The sequence below is a fragment of the Falco naumanni genome, chromosome 2, assembly GCF_017639655.2.
Source record: "Falco naumanni isolate bFalNau1 chromosome 2, bFalNau1.pat, whole genome shotgun sequence".
In the NCBI taxonomy this organism is placed as follows: domain Eukaryota; kingdom Metazoa; phylum Chordata; class Aves; order Falconiformes; family Falconidae; genus Falco; species Falco naumanni.
In genome coordinates this window covers 21,204,356-21,223,590 of record NC_054055.1, presented here as the reverse complement: position 1 = coordinate 21,223,590, position 19,235 = coordinate 21,204,356, and the positions used below count along the sequence as shown (strand labels likewise).

Here is a 19,235-nt window from a genome sequence, read left to right as displayed (position 1 = left end):
TATACACTCAGCATGATGTCATATGGTATGGAATACCTCTTTGGCCAGCTTGGGTCAGCTGTCCTGGCTGTGTCCCCTCCCAATGTCCCGTGCCCCTCCAGCCCTCTCACTAGCAGGGCCCAAGAAAACAAAAAGTCTTTGATTTAGTATAAACATCACCCAGCAATAACTAAAAACATCAGTGTGCTATCAACATTGTTCTCACACCAAATCCAACACGCAGCACTGCACCAGCTACTAAAAAGAAAATCAGCTCTATCCCAGCTGAAACCTTGTGCTTGCATGCATTTTTAAGAACCACAGTCTTATCTACTATAGCATCTTCTTGTTCAACTTTAATCTGCAAGCTGTTAGTCCATTCTTTAAGCCTGTTATAATTTTATCCTGTTACTTTGCAATAGGTGTGTTGAGTTTTGCGGTCTGTAAAATGTGGTGCAGGAAGTTCTTGAGGCTTTCATTAGAGCATACGGGCAAGATAAGTGAAAAAATTTCACTGCAGCGTTTGTTAATTCTTTACTGGAATACTTGCTGCCATGCAATGTTTAGTTGTTTCAAACTAGTTTTGAGGAAATCCTTCATTGTTAGAGTTCTAAAATTAAAAGCAGTTGGAATGATCAAGCTGTAGAAGCTGTCTGAAAATGTTTGGTAGTATTTGTTCTTTCAAAAAGAAAAGGGAGTCATCCCTAATTTTTCATTAGTTTAACAAGTACCAGGATTGTTGCCAAGGGGATCAGGGAAGAGTGGTCTGTCTTGTTAACACTGTGACTACTCCAGAATTGCAGGAATCTATACAGTTTGAAGACACATTGTTCTTCTTTTATTATAGTGTTGGATTGAAAACACAGCCTGAATCCAAATGCCCTGAGCTTCTTGCTAATTACTGTGACATGTTGCTAAGAAAAACACCACTAAGCAAAAAACTAACCTCTGAAGAAATTGAAGCAAAGCTTAAAGAAGTGGTATGTTTTTGTTTTCTACTTCTCAATTATCCTGAAGAATGAATTTGTTTGGTTTATTTCCTTACATGGGTCAAGCCTTGATCATCAAAAATGGTTATGCAAGGCATAATAATAGGGAAGAGGGTTTATTATGTCATTAACCGTATGTGTTTAAATCTTGTAAATCATGCAGCGTTTCATGTCTTTGTGTCTGTTCACAAAATCAGTATGCTAAATTAATGCCCATATCAGACTGTAGTGTATTACAGTAACGAAAGTTAGACTAGAAGATATTACAGGAGACTTTTACATACCAATGTCAGTGTCTTTTCTGATTTAAGAGAAGGTTCTTGATGGTTGACAAATGAAGAAATTGGAGGTGTGATATTATGAAGGGTTCATAGCTTCTGCTTGTGGTAGTATTAACACAGTTGCTCTTCAGGCAATGTCAAGTAGCCTGTTTCTACTTCACAGTCTACAGTGGTATTAGATCAGCATTCAAAGACTTGTTTAATTTACAATGCAAATATATTAAAATCTACTTTTTTGACAGCTTTTAGTACTTAAGTATGTACAGAATAAAGATGTTTTCATGCGATATCACAAAGCTCACTTAACAAGACGCCTGATATTAGATATATCAGCTGATAGTGAAATCGAGGAGAATATGGTGGAATGGCTCAGAGTAAGTAGCCTGACATCTTTCTTTCTTTGGTTGTGCCTCTTGCTTGTGGTATTCATTCTCACTCTTGACCTTGGATATCCTTCTTGCTTAGGCAAGTCCTATCTGAAATGGCAGACCCCTCAGGACATCTTATGCTTCCATTTAATTGCAATACTTTGTGAACGTAAAACAGTTTAGTCCTTTTCTAAGAGAAATGTTGATCCTAATAGTGGTAGTGAGAGATTTTAAAATATTTCACATATTATCTGAAGGCTTCATATATTCCATATGCAAATGAGCAAAATACAGTGTACTTGCTGTTTAGGTATGTAAATGATTTGAGGTGTGTTCTAATTGTGAAATGTTACGTAGATTAGAATATTATTTGTGTGCCTTAAACATTCCTTTAGGTCTCAGAATTCATTGATTCCTTAATGCATGCATATGTTCTTCAGCACTTGGGTTTCTTTAAAAGAATCATCATAGGAGTAGCAAAAAAACTTTATATTGCATTGCAGATTAACTGTTACTGTAAAGTGATGATCCCTGCATACTTTAATGCTCTTCAATTTTATTAGTCTATTCTTTTTAAAATAATGCTTTTTGTTCATAATTGTCTATGTCATAGTTCAGCGTTCTGTTTGTTTATACAGGAAGTAGGAATGCCAGCAGACTATGTAAACAAGCTGGCCAGAATGTTCCAGGATATCAAAGTGTCTGAAGACTTGAACCAGGCCTTCAAAGAAATGCACAAAAATAATAAACTTGCTTTACCAGGTATTGTTTTCACATGATTTGCTATTTTTCCTTTCTCTTAGTGAAAAATTATTCTGTTGAATCTTGACTTAAAAATTATATCAACTGAAGGTTGAACATAGTCCTCAGGGCACTGCTACCCCTGGATTGGAAGTGTGTATAGGCTCTGCTTTCTCCTACAGTTGACACTGGAGCTATGTCATTCTGTAAGTTATTTTCTATAAGTGGGTTTTCACTATGAGCAATCTTGTAGATAGACTCCCTGCTCTTGTAGATAAATTCCAAGCAGGAGTTTGAATCAGTATCAACCAGGTGAACGCCTGAACTACCCCCTTCTTTTATAGCCTCATCATTCTTCATGAATGCTTCATGCTGTGCTCCTCCTTTATCTGCCAGCAGGAGAGGTGGATGCAGGCTATGAAGAGCTTAAATCACATTTCAGAGATTAAATTTCGCTGATGAGAGGGGCTGAGGTACATTCTGTTTTGGACCTGCCACTGCTCAAAACCCTTGAGTAGTGCTTACAGGCATCAGCTATAAAGCTGCATCAGGGCTTAAGGAGCTCTGCAGAGGCAAACCAGAAAAACAGAGATTCCAATCAGTGTTACTGGCAGAAACAGTGGTGCATAGATGTTTAAGTAGACAGGTAGAACCCTGCGACTTTCTGAAAATAAAGTCTTCCATAGTTATATTTAGAGTAGAAACAAAATGCATTTTGTTTTATCTGTGTTAGGCCTTTAGATTCATATAATCCAATATTGTCTTACAGCTGACTCTGTGAATATTAAAATTTTAAATGCTGGCGCCTGGTCCCGAAGTTCTGAAAAAGTGTTTGTCTCGCTGCCCACGGAATTAGAAGATCTCATCCCAGAAGTTGAAGAATTTTATAAAAAGAATCACAGTGGTAGAAAACTGCACTGGCACCACCTCATGTCCAATGGAATTGTAAGTGTGTAGTTTTTGGTGTATCAGTCTGAGGACTGTACTTTCTATGTATTTATAATAGTAAGAAAGCTTGTGATCCAGAAAGGCTTGTAAGTAAAACTGTCATTCTATTTACAGATAACATTTAAGAATGAGGTTGGCCAGTATGACTTGGAGGTAACAACATTTCAGCTAGCTGTGCTGTTTGCATGGAACCAAAGACCCAGAGAGAAGATCAGCTTTGAAAATCTTAAACTGGCAACTGAACTCCCTGATGCAGAACTTAGGAGGACTTTATGGGTATTTCCCTTTCTCTTGAAACAGATTTCTTCTTGATTTTGGTACTCTGAAATACTGGATTAGTATTTTTAAAGCACTGTCAGGTAACACTTTGAAACTGAAATGTGAACACCTTTCTTGCTAATTAATCAGTTGTAATCCTGGCTCCTTGCACTACTGCAGAGCACACATGGCCTTTACATTAACACATTGTCTCCGCCCAATATTATCTAACTTAAGCTTTTGGAACCAGCAGATCTTTTTGACCATGTGCTGCCTAAAGCACACAGTTAGGATTGTGGTTTATGGAGCGGGACCGGTCTAGTTCTAGGAAATCAGTGGCACCTGATAAATACGTGTTGCTTAAAAATAACTTCAGTGTTTGCTCTATCAGACTTCCAATTATTTAGCTCAAGAATAAAGAGAGAGGTCATGTACATCAGTCTTAACACCACTTCCGTAGTTGTCAGTTCATGCATTTTACTACTTTGTATAATTTTACTTATGCTAACCCATCTCAGGAGATTTGGTAAAGTGTGTCCCCTCTTGTTCTACTAGTGTCTTTGTGTTGCCTTCCAAACAAGGCTACACAGTTTCCTCGCTACAGTCTGCACAACAGTAAACTATATTCTTAAAAGTAATTGTTTCAATTTAGAAAGTCTGGTGTTTTATTTTCATTCTTCCCCCCTCCCCTTTTCTCTGTAGTCTCTTGTAGCATTTCCAAAGCTGAAACGTCAGGTTTTATTGTATGAACCTCAAGTCAATTCACCCAAAGACTTTACAGAAGGAACCCTCTTCTCGGTGAACCAGGAGTTCAGTTTAATGTAAGATGATGTTTGAAAAATAAAATAACAATGTACTATTTCATAACTAAAGGAATTCACTTTAAGTTAACCTTTGTCCTTGAAAGTTTTCAAGATTCAGCTTGACACATGCTTTGCTGACACATCCTCACTTAGTTTTGGTGATAGTCATGCTTCAAGTAGGTGATTGGACTAGATGACCTCCACCAGCCCCTTCAGACAAATGTTTCTGTGATTCTGATTTCTGTGAAATTAAGTTTCTTAAAAACCTAGGGATAAGGTGCAAAACTGGAGGCTTTGCTATCTTCCGGTTACTAATGAGCCTGTGAAATTTCATATAGGAAGAACAGAATGTAAGCAGAACACTAGTGATTTATTGATTACACACAGAGTTTCAAAAGCAGAGTGATAAATTCAGAAAGGAAGTGAAACTGCTTAATAATATGTCATGTTGTCAAACCCCAGGGGTTTTGATGTGGCTTTCACCAGAGAGAAATGTCTTTTATTTCAGTGAGAACTGCAGTGCTCTTTTACTTGTGCTTTGAAATCCTTCAGAGCATAAGATAGTGTAAAGAGAGAATATCTAAATGGTATATACTACATTCAGCATTTTTACTTTGGGTTTTGCTTCTCTACTACCAATGACTGATTAGAACTGTCTCCTTGCTAGTAATCTCAGATTCTGGGCCTCATTCTCAGTAGCAGCTGGACACCTGCATCTGTGGAGAGAGCGAGGTGACAAATCTGCTTTCCTGGGGCTTAGTTTCTTGCCCAGGGCCATGATGTTTGTTCCTTTCATCAGGATCATGAGCTTTGGGAAACGATGAGAGGACATGATAGAAGAGACGGGCTCTACAGAAAGTTTGTGGGTGACCACTGAAGAATGCTGTCAGCTTTCTTTGTTGCAACAGCTGGGTTTTGTCCTTTTTTTCTGCTAGACAGACAGTTCTTTTGATGGAATATAAACTAATCCAATTTCCTGAACTTTGTTTTAAAAACTTCCTCCAAAGAACCGTAGTTTTATATAATTAAACTGAAGTATATTCCTCTGAAATGTTATTCTTCAAAATAGTATTCGGAACTTTTCAACTTTGGACACTGTCAGTTTCAGCTGATGGATGTTTTTTTTTTGTAGTGCCAGTGTATTCAGGTTATTGTGTGGAGACACTGGCATTGAGTTTTGATTTGTCAGCCAGCTATCTCACTGCCGCGATGCTAATAGCCTGTAAATATCTGATATGTGATGGTACTGCTTGCTGCTGTCGTTTGTTTAACAGGAATTCCTTAACTGAAAATGTATTTTTTTTTGCTTATTTTCATACAATACAACTTTTTCAGAAAAAACGCTAAAGTTCAGAAAAGGGGCAAGATAAATTTGATTGGTCGATTGCAACTTACCACGGAGAGAATGCGGGAAGAGGAAAATGAAGGAATAGTCCAGCTAAGAATATTACGAACCCAGGCAAGTAACCCACCAGAGGAATGTAAAATTACCCTATTTCTTCTCTTGTATTATCATCACTGCTTGCTGTCCACACGTGGATGTTGATGTATGAAATTAATGCTTTTGAATCCCTTTGGAACTTTCTTTTGCTTTTTGGCTTTGATCCTTTGTGAATACCGGATTTTGCATGTGTCTTTGTGCGCTTGTAGTTATCAGCCTCTTGCTCTGATGTACCAGGTCATCCTTTCTAAAGCGGACAAAGCAGGTGTTAAGCAAGCAGTGGAGATCTGTGTAGTGGTGGGTGACAGCAGCAGATGGTAAAGTTGACTTGAGTCACCAGTGTGAACAAACAGTATTGTTGATCTTGAGATCTCTTTGATTGCTCCATGTGGAGAGAGTAAGAGTAATCTCAGAGACGGGATCACGTCTTAGGTAATAGCAGTATGACTTTTTGAGAGGCCTTCTCTTAGAGGGAAATTTTGGAAGTAAACCTTAGATGTACTGACTGCAGCTTCCTGCTTTGTGATCGTTTGTCCTTCAGTCAGGTACTCATGTCAAATCTTTTGAGCAGATTCTAAAATCTTTAGAAAAAAATCTAAAAGAACTGATTTTTTTCAGGCATCAGAGATCATTACCTACAATGGAAAATCCCATCTGTTCTGTCCATCAGTTTAGATTCCAGGCCATGTACATTGTGAATTGTACCACCTAACTTAACATCTTGGCCATACTTCCAGCAGGAGGATTAATGTCCTGGCACTTATGAAATGAACTCCTTGTGAGTTCCAGTGTGATGGTAAGCTTGCATTTCATGAAGTATTCACAAGGTGTCTCACAAGTCACACTGGAACGGCGACTTCTGCTCAGAAAGTGAATGAACGAACATGAGGTTTTATTGAGTAATTCACACTCTAGGTACTGCAGATTCTTTGACTGGACTTGTATCATATCGCTTGCATCTTGCTAGTGCTTCGTTCTTTTCCTTTATAAACTTCCTTGTAAACGCAGTTCAGTATCTACCTAAGCTAAAAAATGCTACATATATCGGATTTTTAAGGAAAAATACAGCTTTCCTTGCTGTCTTACTTTACCAGGAGCTCCGTATTAATGCTGTGTTCACTTTTTCACTTCACCCAGGCATTTCAAAAAAATTTATTTTTTTTTTTCGCTCTTGTCCCCTACCAGGAGGCTATCATCCAAATAATGAAAATGCGGAAGAAAATTACTAATGCCCAACTTCAGACTGAACTGGTAGAAATATTGAAAAACATGTTCTTGCCACAAAAGAAAATGATAAAAGAGCAAATTGAATGGCTTATAGAGCACAAATATATCAGAAGAGATGAGTCTGATATCAACACCTTCATATATATGGCATAATTTGAGGACTCTGCAGGATGCTGAGAACATAAATGGAAGGGTGCTTTGGACAGACAGCTGCAACAGTTTGTGCTGCAGAAGGACTTGTTTTGACTTTCGTTACGTATTAAAATCCCTGCCTTACCTTACAAAGGACTATATTTTGCCAATCTCATTCAGCTAGCATGATGGCATTCCCTTCATGTTGCACACTTTCAACAGCATGCTGTTTTGTGGGAAACTTGCATTCACGAAGAGCCCGTTGTGAACTTTTTAAAGTAGATTTGATTTACACCCACCAGGAAGAATACAGGTTTGGGTTTTTAGATGACCAGTACTTGCACAAGGAAAAAATACTCAAATATTCATGCACTGAGGAACTGCTATTAGTTTTGTTTTGGGTTTGGTTTTTTTTTTTTGTTCTTGTTTTCTTTTTTAAAAATGCAATTAGGACTAGAAGTAGCACTTTCACTTTTGTGTTTTGGATCAACAGAGTAATGTACTGTCCACCTTTGATCCTTTTTATGTAATAACATCACAAACACATGCATCACAACTGATACGTATTTGTTACAGTTAAAACCTGTTGGTTAGAGCAGTGCTTCAATCTAGTAACTGGATTTTAATAATTGACACAAGTGACATAGAAGTAAGTCCAAGTCATGGGTGATATTTTTCCTTAAGCAGGAGATCGTTTTTAAATTGTTTGCTGTAAACAAGTAGATATACATTATTTTTCACCTTATTTGGACAAATGGTTTGCTGCAATCCTTTTTGAGAAGGTAAAGCTTTCTTGAATGATATGTCACTCTAAAAGTAGTTTTCATGGGTGGGTGTGTTATACCGAACAGAAATATTAAGTGTATTTCCTTGTACATTTAATATTTGTATTCCATCTATTTGACTACATATATCTGAATGCATTAAAGAGTAATTGATGCACAACTCCCCCAGAAAGGAAATAACACTTGAAGATCCCTGTACTAATTCCTCATTGGTAACTTTATATATACATACAAGGTTAATCTGATCGAACTGATTTGTTGCTTAGAAGTCAACATCTTTATATGAAAAACAAACCCTCTGCTTTTTATTTTGAAACTGGCAGGGCAGGAAATACAATTCTAAGGAAAGTGGTAAAAAACTAAGGAAAAATACCTGGTTTAGTGTATGCAGAGAGAGTGCCAAATACACATCAGGAGTTTAAAATTTTTAATATTACCTCTTCTGTTGTCAATCATCTGAAGTAGTCGTTTGGCACTGCCTGCCTCTCTGCTGCTCTGAAATGTCCCAGCATGTACTGGACTGATAACATGAAATCACTGGAGCAGAGTGCCTGTGTTGGGACAAAAGGTAAGTTATCCTTTACTCAGTCCTGTATGAGTATTATTCTATAAATTGCAAGTGTGCAATTTTTTTTTTTAAATTAACCAGTTCAAGTACAACATCTAAAGGTCTCATCTTCTTTGATTGAAAGGGGGAAGAGGATACAATTAACTTTAGTCAAAAAGGAAAACCTTCCAGTAAGTAAGAGGAGTTATGTTTTCACTTGATTGCAGTAAAGTATACAGTAAGAGTGATTTAAAAGCAAACTCTACAAGAATGGCTGTTAGCACCCTTAAACAGGTTGCATGCTCTACTAATGTAAATGCCAATGTGACTGCCTGGGAATGGCGTGTACTTGGACATCTGCTTGAGTAAGACATTTTGGTAGTGAGGGTTTTGTGAACGAGAGCTGGAGTGAAATCAAGACCTGGCCAATTAAAATTGATTGAAATCCCACAGCTGATGTTACATGCTTTTATTGATACTTAAAAGTAGATGCTGTTTAAAAATATTGCATCTTTTCTGTTGGCCCTGTGGCATTGCAATTCAGAATCAAAACTGAGTGGTGCTCTGTGCAGTTAACCAGTAAAACTATTGGAACATTAGAAAACAAAATTCTAATAAACTCTGTGCTGCAAGACTTCCAGTCTTTGTAACTTAAGAGTAATAAATGCTCACTTGGGATAATTGGGGGGAAAACATGACAGTCTGAGCACACTCTTTTTGACATAAAAAGCTTCAACCCTTAACCAGAGAACAGGAGGCGTGAAATTGTCGTGCGCTAAGAGCTGCAAAGGGGGTGATGCCGATGTTAAAGCCATTGATTTCAATTTGAGAGAGAAGTTAAGAGACTGCATTTTAGCTACAACTGTTTTAGGAAGCTGGAGTGAATGCAGAAAGCAACAGGTCGCTAAAACCTAAGGAGCTGTGTGTTCCCTCAACTAATAAATACAAAACAATACAACGTAAATGTTACCTGTATATTTCACAACACCTGGGATGCAGAAATAGAATTGGTAATGTGCCTATGACATGGTCATTTTTCTTTAAATATCTATTGGGAATGGATGTCGGGTTTTTTATTAAATCTGAGGCTCACACCAGCAAATTTGTTGAAGATGAAGAATCACACTTAGCATCCTTCATCGGGTCACTTTCACCAATATGCACTTAAAACTAGTATCACCTGGGGCACAGGGAGATACCTGGGGTAAACTGTTCTTTTGGGGAGGGTAGAGTTCAGATCTAAATGAAAACAATCTATTCTTCACTTGCAATATGGCAACAACGCACTTTTTAAGGCTGCAATTTTTAGCTATGAATATATATGTCCAAAGACCTAGCTTAAAGAGGTGCTGCATCTGAAAAATATGTTGCCACACACACTGCCACGGTGAATAGCTATGGAATGAAATCTGGTGTAGAAGAGGTGGGGGGTGGGGGGAATCACTCTTAATGGGTTTAAGAAATACTGTTAAATCTTTTCCTGTCCCAACAACTTGATGAGGATCTCAGTTTAAATTCTGAAGTCTTCCATTTTCCTCTTTCCACGGTTGGTGTCCCTAGCTTCTATTTTTACTCATCTCTCTTTCATTTGTTGAGACTGTAATGCAATTACATTTCCAAAAGACAATGTGACTTTCTCATTTTCACCTTTTTAAACTTAATATAAATGTTCTGAATGTTCACATGTTGCATTTATTTGCGTTGGGATACCATTGTTCTGTAAAGTGCAAATTTTAAAAATACAATTGGCAAAAAGATTTGATAGTTTTACAGAAAGATTTGCTATCTTAAACTCAAACTGTTTTCTATTTTCATCTAAATGACTGGGATGCTATCTTTTTAATTCTTTGAGTTCATATTTGTGAAATAAACAATACATGAAAGCTTTCCTGTCATATACACTATATGTAGTCTGGAGTGTTGAGCAAACTTGAGTTCCCAAGTTGTAATATCTATCTACGTATGGTATTTACAATTTTGAATGTGTGCCACTACCAAGATAATAATGCTGTACAATTTTGAATGGTGGTAGTTTCTGTATGGCAGTCCAGCTGAACTATTTTGATGTACTGCTTAATTTTTGAATTTTATTTTTTAAGTTGTATAATTTATTTTCTTGCAAAATAAAAATGTAATATAAAAGACTACTCATTTAGCAAGGTATTTTGGTGTTTTCCCTTGCAAAAGTTTTAAGTTGAATTCAGGTGCTGCTCCTGCAAAATGCCACTGTATGAAATTTGCCTGATTCCAAGTCCCAAAGTCTGTTATGATCAAAGTACTAGGAAAAAACAAACAAGCAAAAAACCTTTCTGGTTCTCTTCATGTTAGGATTTTTCAAGTTCTTAAGGTTATACGTAGAGCTATTTAATCTTCCAAATTCTATTTAAAGATGATCTGTAGTCTTTCAATTTCAACATGTTAAAGTCTGACACACCAGCAGTGGCTGTGCGTGCCTGACTTTGTTTATGGCATTTTAAAAAATGGTTATGTCTCTGCATAACTTACTGGAATATCTTAGATTGCTGAATGTTTTGGTTGATTTGTCTCTGAAATTACTTATAATGAGTGTCACTGAAGATTACTGTTGTCACCAGGTTGTTGGGACCCTCAAGTACCTGATCCTGCAGTAAACACAGTGATATGGGAACAGTGGGTTGCCTGAAGGAGTGCTTTTACTGTAATGGCTTTTCTTCTCTGATTGTCCTTGCCTTTTAACGTGAATCTCTTCATATATTTCAGTTCCTTTTTTTCCTCTAAGTGCACCAGCTAACATCAGTGTTTTGTGTTTTCTGGTATATGCAAAGGTTAGAACTTATATGGAATAAATAACTATTTTGAGTGACTATTCCGTGTGCATGGCAATTTGCAAAATGGCAGGTTTTGCAGGCAAAACTTTGACAGCAGGCTCCCATTATTTCCAAAGTTTGTGGTTTTTTCTCTGTTAGGGCAAAATGTAGTAGTCTTTCACAGCAGCAATTTTCCAGGTGCAGTTGTTGTCTAGAAATAAGCCAATTACCACAGGAGTTGCTTAGCTGAATCAACTGCTACCAGTGTACAGTGATCACGGTTTAGGTAGAACCATTGACTTAAATATGAAAGGCTCTAACCTGCCTCGTTCTGATACTTCAAGAATTTGGCTGGCTTGCTTTCTCTGTTTGCTTTACATGTCAACACAGAATCATAGAATTGTTTGGGTTGGAAAAGACCTTTAAGATCATTTGAGTCCATCAACCAAGGACTGTGGCATCCACCACTAAACCCCGTCCCTAAGCACCACATCTACACATCTTCTAAATGTCTCCAGGGATGGTGATTCCACCACCTCCCTGGGCAGCCTGTTCCAGTGCTTCACCACCCTTTCTGTGAAGAAATTTTTCCCTAATATCCAATCTAAACCTCCCCTGGCAGAACTTGCAGCCGTTTCCTCTTGTCCTGTCACTTGTCACTTGGGAGAAGAGACCGACCCCCACCTGCCCACACCCCCCTTTCAGGCAGCTGCAGAGAGCGATAAGGTCTCCCCTCAGCCTCCTTTTCTCCAGGATAAACACCTCCAGTTCCCTCAGCTGCTCCTTGTAGGACTTGTGCTCCAGACCCTCATGTTTAGAAGTCTCTGTTGACATCTCTCTATAGGTGTAGCCATGGTGCCTGCATTTCATCCTCATTTATTCTAGTGGTGGAGATCTACTATGTATCTTCAGTTGGATACTATGCTCCAAGTCCTGCATGCAATCCGAAACGCCTGTAAGAGGGAATGATTGGGGCCAATGGATTGGATTCGATGTGCTGATCTGGGAAATGATCAAAGCAAATCTCATCTCTGAGCTAAGGAAGAGCAGCAGCATGTGGTTCAGACCGAATGCTGAAAATTAGTGACTTTGAAACTAGTACATTATAGCTGTTCTTGGTGAGAAGAGATGCTGAAATAATTAAAGAAGGGAATGCAGTATGGGTTTCTTCCCGCTTTTAAGACCACAGTGTAATATGTATGTATAGCTCAGGATTTGCCATCGATTGCAGTCATTGATTTCTATTACTGAAGATGTTAAGGAACTTACCACACCTCCTGCATTTTTTGTAGCAGGCACTTGGGAGTTATCTCAAGCTGATGTAAATATGCAGGACTTAGTGCACCAAACAGGTACGCTAGATGTCAGTAAGCCCCCCTAGACCAGATGAAATTCAGCCATTGCTCCTGAAGAAACAGAGGTGTGTCACTTAGCACTACAGCCAGCTTTGGTGCCAGGGGACTGGCGAGTTGCCAGCAGCTTTTGATTAGGTTCCACACCAAATGGTATGAAGGAAACCAAATTGCCATAGAGCTGGGGAAGCTAGCGCTTCAGCTGGGAGAGGAGGATTCAAATGTGGATGTGACTGAGCTTTATAAAAGCAGAAAGGCAGAGAGAGTAAGGCAGAGCAATTATCACAAAATTCTGTAATATCAGCACCAGGGCTACTTAATAAAACCAGCAGAAAATTGTTTTAAAATGCAAAAAGAGGACTTCTTGTCGCATGCAGGTCTGAGATTGGAGCATGGTTCTGTTTGTATTCTCGGGAACAGAATTAAGACTCAAAACGGAGTCAGGAGCCGAGGAACTTTATTTGCCCAACAAAAAACTGCGAATGCAAAGGGAGAGAGAATGAGAGATAGAGAGAGAGAAAGGATGAAAGGAAGGAAAGGAAAGAGTTCGGAGCGATAGCTCCCACCCCGGAGCTGCGGTGTCCTGAGAGTCTGATTCGTTTTCAAGGAACGTTCCATCCCATGTTAGTTCGTTCCATTTTTTATAGAGTTGTTACAAGCTGTTCTGCTCAACTACACCCCCCACCCAACGATGGTGTACGTGTCCAACATTCCTCAGGGGCCTCCAGGCACCTTGATGCCCCTCACCCCAAGTCTGGGCACATGCACAGGGGTTTGGTTAAGTTTTGCAGGATCAGCCTCCCCTGTTGCTCCATGGTGTCAGTTGGTTTCCTCCTTTAACAATGCAGAGATAAATCTCTGCGGTGGCAGTGGTGTTATCTTCCTGCCTTAACAGTGTCTTCACTGTGGTGATGGCATGAGTTTAGCAGTGTTGAGACAACACATCTGCTGTGGCGATGGTGGGCCTCACCGGCACAGTCTCTCACATTTGTTCCCAGGAGGTGCTGGGGATGCAGATCACCGGTATCAGCAAGTTCAAAAAGGGTGAGACAAATTCATGGGTAACATAATAAAGCCAAGCATATACCCTCTAACATCACTACAGAGTGATGGTGGATGCTGGGGAAGTCTTCTGACTTCAGTTCCCTTCCTACAATGGTGGCTGTAGAGGTGCTTCTCTCCTACAGTACACTTTGGACTCTTGAATTCTCCTAAATATGAATTATCCTGAAAAATCTTATAAGCTCTCTTAGAGGAAAAGGGATAAAAAGGGAAGGGACACACACACACAAAAAAAAGCTACTACTTGACTAGAGGCAGCAACAGATGCAGGCAGGGAGGAGGAAGATGTATGAAGACCACTAGACCAGGACCAAAGATGTAAAACGTAGGAGAGCACCCTTCTCGGTGCTCTTCATCTCCTGAAGCTGTGCGAGCAGCCTCTGGCTGCTGTTTTGTGGGGAAGGACACCAGTCCCACAGGCAAAAGAGTTTCTTCCCTACTCCTCCTCCAGCTTCCTCCTGCTGGTGGTGTGAATAGCCATTTGACCAGGGTTAGGAGGTGTCTGCAAGGGCATCCTGCCACTGATGTGGGGTCGCAGAGAGGGTGTAGATAAGTAGATGTAGGGTAAAGTGCAGCCCAGACTGCTGGGAGAGGGAGTGCAAAACAGTGTATGGCAGGGCACTCGTGCACAAGGGAATGCTGGCTGCAACGGATTTTTCATTTGACCGATTAAAGGCATTTTTGGTTGGTTTGGTTTTTTTTTTTATTACTGCCTATTTTGTTATTATTTATATCCTGAAATATATGTGTTAACTCTGGGGAGGGGATATTTCTTCTTTCTTTACTTAGCTTCTCCATGCACTGGAATTCTTACACAGCTCCAGACTAACTTTTAACCTAATGTTATTTCAAGAATATCTGTCATCTTGTTGGAGACTTGAAGTTGCGGAACAATTAAATGATTTTATTATAGTGCTATGTCAGATCATCTAAACTCCCAGAGAGTTAACACACTGCTGGAAACTGGTGAATTACCCAATAACGTTGCTTACCCTTTAGGCCAGGGACGTGACGCTCTGTATATTGTAACAGTCATATATCAGCAGTGTGCTAACCAGAAGATTATCATACATCAAATAGTTAATGAACCACACACAAGTTAACCTGAGAAGGCCCAGGTTTTGTTACAGCACAGGCTGTGCTATGACATAGCAGAGGTGCAGCTTCGCCTTCTAGCCTATCCTGTGCTGTACATGTCCCCTGGCCAAAAAAAAAAAAGTACTTGGCCAGCTCGTAATGAAGGAGCCTGCAGCAGCTCCCTCTGGCCATTAGCAATTATGCCATCTGCATGTTGTCTTTATCTCGAGAGGAAGCACTATGTTCTCCTGTGGACATCCTTTTGTTTGACAGTAGGAATGACAACCAGAATTGGTTTGGTCTCAGAAGATCCTACAAGAGCTCTAAAGACCAAAATGTTGGTGAACTTCTTCACAGATGAGATCTGCACTGAAACAGAGCAAGGTCTTAAAAAGATTAGTCAGGATGAGTTTGGTACAGTGCTCTGGGTGATGCTCTGTTTGTGTCTAGATAAGACAGAGACAGGCAAGACCTGTTCCCTTCCACTGATGATGTTAAAGCAGGGGTCCTCAAACTTTTTAACCAGGGGGCCGGTGCGCGGATGCAGTGGCAGGCAGTCATCTGCGGCTGCTTGGTTCCCCCTCAACCCCCCGCGGGGGGGAGTGGGGGGGTTCTGTAAATACCAGGGGCCGGATTGAGGACCCTGGGGGGCTGTATCTGGCCTACGGGCCGTAGTTTGAAGACCCCTGTGTTAAAGTAAAGGAACGTACTCTGAATAATTAGAAAAGATAAGGTGGGCACCTGAAGCAGATGAGGAGACCAGGAGTCAGGAGATAGTTGAACACGGAAAGTTGAAAGGTTTAAATGAGGAAGAAGATTGAGCAACCCCCAAGAGTGAGGCCGAAGAATGGAACGACCACCCAAAAATCCCCCCCAAAGATGATTCTAGAAGACTCTACCTCAAATCCCACCTATTATGAATATGATGATTAGATGTCAAAATCAAATGAATATGTATGTGAAGATGTTGTAACCTCTCATGAAAACTGTATAAATTACCTGACTTTTCACTGAAAACTCGGCAGCTAGTTTGTCCGGTGTGAACCGGCTAGCTCCCCAACGTTGCACAAAATAAACACCTTTGCTGCTTAACGACAAAATGGGTCTCTGAGCAGTTACTCTGTGCTGTTTTGGCATCAGCACCATGGGCTGTACCTCAACTGAAGGCTTGGGGTTCCCAGCATCTGAAGGGAGGTAAGATTATTTTTACTGTCCTCTTTTTCCTTTCTGTGTGAGTTCCAATAAAGGGCCTATTAATCAATGTGTCTGAGAGTCCAAGTGTCTTTCTGGCTGAGATGATAGGAATGTTAGTCCTGGTGCGCTGGCAGGCTGTATCCCTGAAAAAGAGCCTTATACTGCAGGACTAAAGGCAGAATTTGATAAGAGCTTTCCCTTTTTTTGTTCTAGATGTTTTTGGCATTACACATTTCTGGAAAATATCCTCATCCAGGCAAGCTGGATGTCTTTCCTATATAATACATACATACTTTCAGGGTAAAATCTTCAGTCTCCTGAGTCAATATTAGTCGGCTGCTGTTGACTTGCAGAATCACTTCTCTACAACCTGTGAAGTTATAAAGTAGGTGTGTTTATAATATCAACTGGTATTGCAGTTGATCAAGTATATTTTGCAAGTTGATCGAGCAGTATATCAACTGGGTGCATGGGAGATCTCTCCACCACAAACGTGCACACACTGGAGCCCAAAGCCAGTTCCTTTTATTACGCTAAATTTTACATATTCATTAACCCTGATAAATATGCAATACAATTCCAGGGACGGGGACGGGGGGATTATTATAATTTTGAGAAATCCTTAGTATAGTCTCTGCCTCAAGTTCCTCCCTGCTTCACCTGCACAGTGTTTCCCGAGGGAATAGCATAGGGAAGGTAGATAGTTCACTTCAATGGGAAGTAATCCATCTTGCTGAGGGGGGGGACATGAGGTTATGCAACTTCTGTTACGTTACATCTGATACTGTGATGTACAAGGCACGGACTTTGCAAGAATTGTGAAGCAAAGACTTTTACTGTTTGTTACTTACAACTTTTTTAAGTTCATACTCTGTACACATGCCACTAAAAGCTTTATTATTGGTCAAACTCTACTGTCCACGCGCCCAGCCACTGTTCACTACAGGCTACTCTCTGCTGTTCACGCTGTTTCCTTATCTTCTAGGGGTGAGATCACATTCCTCCTTTGTCTCTGTTTCACCCGGGCTTCTTCTCATACTCCCCCAAGTTATTTACCTCTTTGCTGAAGGATCGCAGCTGGACATCATTAAAGCAAGGTCACAGCTGCACATTATTAATGTCAAACAACTCACTGTCTCTGTCCTCTACATGATAAGAACAGTTGAGAGACCTTGCAGTGGGATGTGCATCTGGGTATGAAACCAAAGGCAACAAGAAGCAAACCCAGCATAAAGTGACCTTTGTGATTGACAGAACGAAGTTAGGACAAAGGTGAAAAGCCCACTTGGAGGAAGACAACTTACTTCATCACAAAGACCCTCATGCACGACCCCCAGAGACAAGTGTGCAGACTCGAGGAGGTGGGACCCAAGTGTAACCGAAATCAGGAATCAAACCTCTAAACACCAATGCAGTATGAAGAAGCAGGCACTCCTTTATTGCAGCGCTGGGTGCTTGGTGGCATCTCCACAAATCAAGCACACCTGTGTACATCTTAACGTTACACTTACACACAAAATGACAAGGTCATACACTCCCAGTTACAATGATTGGTTAGTAATTTGCATATAATTGTAATGTTTGCAGTGTCATCCTTTTCTGTTACTATGCTTGCGCAGGGGAAGGGTCTTCACCTGGGCAAGGGTCTTCTTGACCTGTGGGTGTGATTTTTAGTATTATAAAGAAGGTAGTTTGCTTCAGGACACCTTAAAAGTAAGTTTTGTGTAAATTTTGTTGCCAAGTTGGACGGCTGGATATCAGCGTTGCCAAGCTGTCCAATAACTCATCCTATACACAATAGAATCTGGGTGCTCTGGTTATGGTCTAGAGAATAAGGACTAAGGGTATTATGGTCTATATAGCATAGGGACTTCAAGTAACAGTCTGGGATAACAAGCAGCACAGCAATTCATATGTCATTCGTTAATAAGTGCTAACATAATTCTATCATGGAGGTTAAGTCCTTAAAATCAAAATGCTCTTATAACTAACTGTTACATAAAGACAAAATACAGAAAGATTCAGTAAAATCTTAAGATAATCTGCAACACAAGGAGGAGACCACGTATATGATTTCTTGGAACTTATTATCCTATCCCCACCTCTTCTCAGAAATCTTATGCATACAGTAATCATCATGTACAAATTATGAAATTGTAGCTGAGAAGGTGTGCAAGTTAGGAAGAGTAATCCCCCTTGCACCTAGCGCTTAATTAAAGTGCTGCTTTACAACCCCTTGTGAGTTGCAGTGTTTGTTTCCACATGTCATTCCTGGTGGTCGTGTGCTGGGGTCATTGGGAAGAAGGCCATGGGTCTTCCTTGCTGTGCACTTTTCACCTTCTGGTGCTTTTCATCACTAAACCAGTTTGTTCTGGTCGGCATCTTCTTTAGTCAGCACCAGGGCCTTGAGGGGTTTCTGCTTTTCCTAAGGCGATTTCCTGTCCAATTGTTCCTTACACAATACATTGTAAACACAGCTATATGTTAAACCCCCAAGCTAAACAGAATTTCTAAATGCCTACTCTACAGGCCCTTTATATGTTAGCTCCCCTTATCACTGTGTTATCGCTGGTTTGTACTTGAAAACTTTGGCTCTAAATCAAAGGTTTAGTTAAAAGTCGGGAAATGTCCAAGGTACGAGTAGTTTGTATAAAGGGGAGACTGAAAAGTCCCCTCGGTGTGCATGACTCTGGTGGAGCAATCCCCCATGCATCCAGCACTGCCGAATAAAGATAACCTCCTGCATATTGCTGACTGATTCTTCAAATCAATTGGGTGACCCAGATGGGACCTCCTCTGCTCAGCTGCAGGACCCATTGAGAGCAGGGACTCCCTAGGGTACCCCCGGGGATTTTCCCGGAGGGGCTCCTTATCTCATCTGGATCACCACAGGAGCAGACAAGGACTCCATCTTACGAGGCAAAGGTACTATCTTTATTCAAATATTATATTAATTGTAAATATTATATTAATATTATATTTTAAACAGTACTGTTTCAGATTCTGTTCTGGGAGCGGTCCATCTGTAAAGCTGTCCGTAAGGCGTAAGATCATTGTATGCTTACGCAAGATGGCGTATACCGGTTAGCTAGCATCCCAGGTATACATCTGATTCTGTTCTGGTACCTGTTCTGATATTAAGGTAATATTGGAACTCTGATTCTGTTTTGGTGCCCATTCTGATATTAAGGTAATATTGGTACTCTGATTCTGTTTTGGTACCCGTTCTGATAATAAGGGAATATCACAACTCTGATTCTGTTTT

At 40.1% G+C, this 19,235-nt stretch overlaps 1 protein-coding gene across 4 annotated transcripts in view; it reads left to right on the top strand.

The window, feature by feature from the left end:
- CUL5 (cullin 5) overlaps positions 1-11,344 on the top strand; it is a 37,088-nt gene extending 25,744 nt beyond the window's left edge. For all 4 annotated transcript variants that reach the window (XM_040583559.1, XM_040583556.1, XM_040583557.1 and 1 more), the window contains 8 exons: positions 827-959; positions 1,492-1,623; positions 2,256-2,379; positions 3,128-3,303; positions 3,421-3,582; positions 4,267-4,385; positions 5,703-5,826; positions 6,994-11,344. In XM_040583559.1, coding sequence (XP_040439493.1) covers positions 827-959; positions 1,492-1,623; positions 2,256-2,379; positions 3,128-3,303; positions 3,421-3,582; positions 4,267-4,385; positions 5,703-5,826; positions 6,994-7,188 — 1,165 coding nt within the window. In that variant the 3' untranslated portion in view covers positions 7,189-11,344. The remainder of the gene's footprint in view (positions 1-826; positions 960-1,491; positions 1,624-2,255; positions 2,380-3,127; positions 3,304-3,420; positions 3,583-4,266; positions 4,386-5,702; positions 5,827-6,993) is intronic.
- Positions 11,345-19,235: the final 7,891 nt, after the last annotated feature.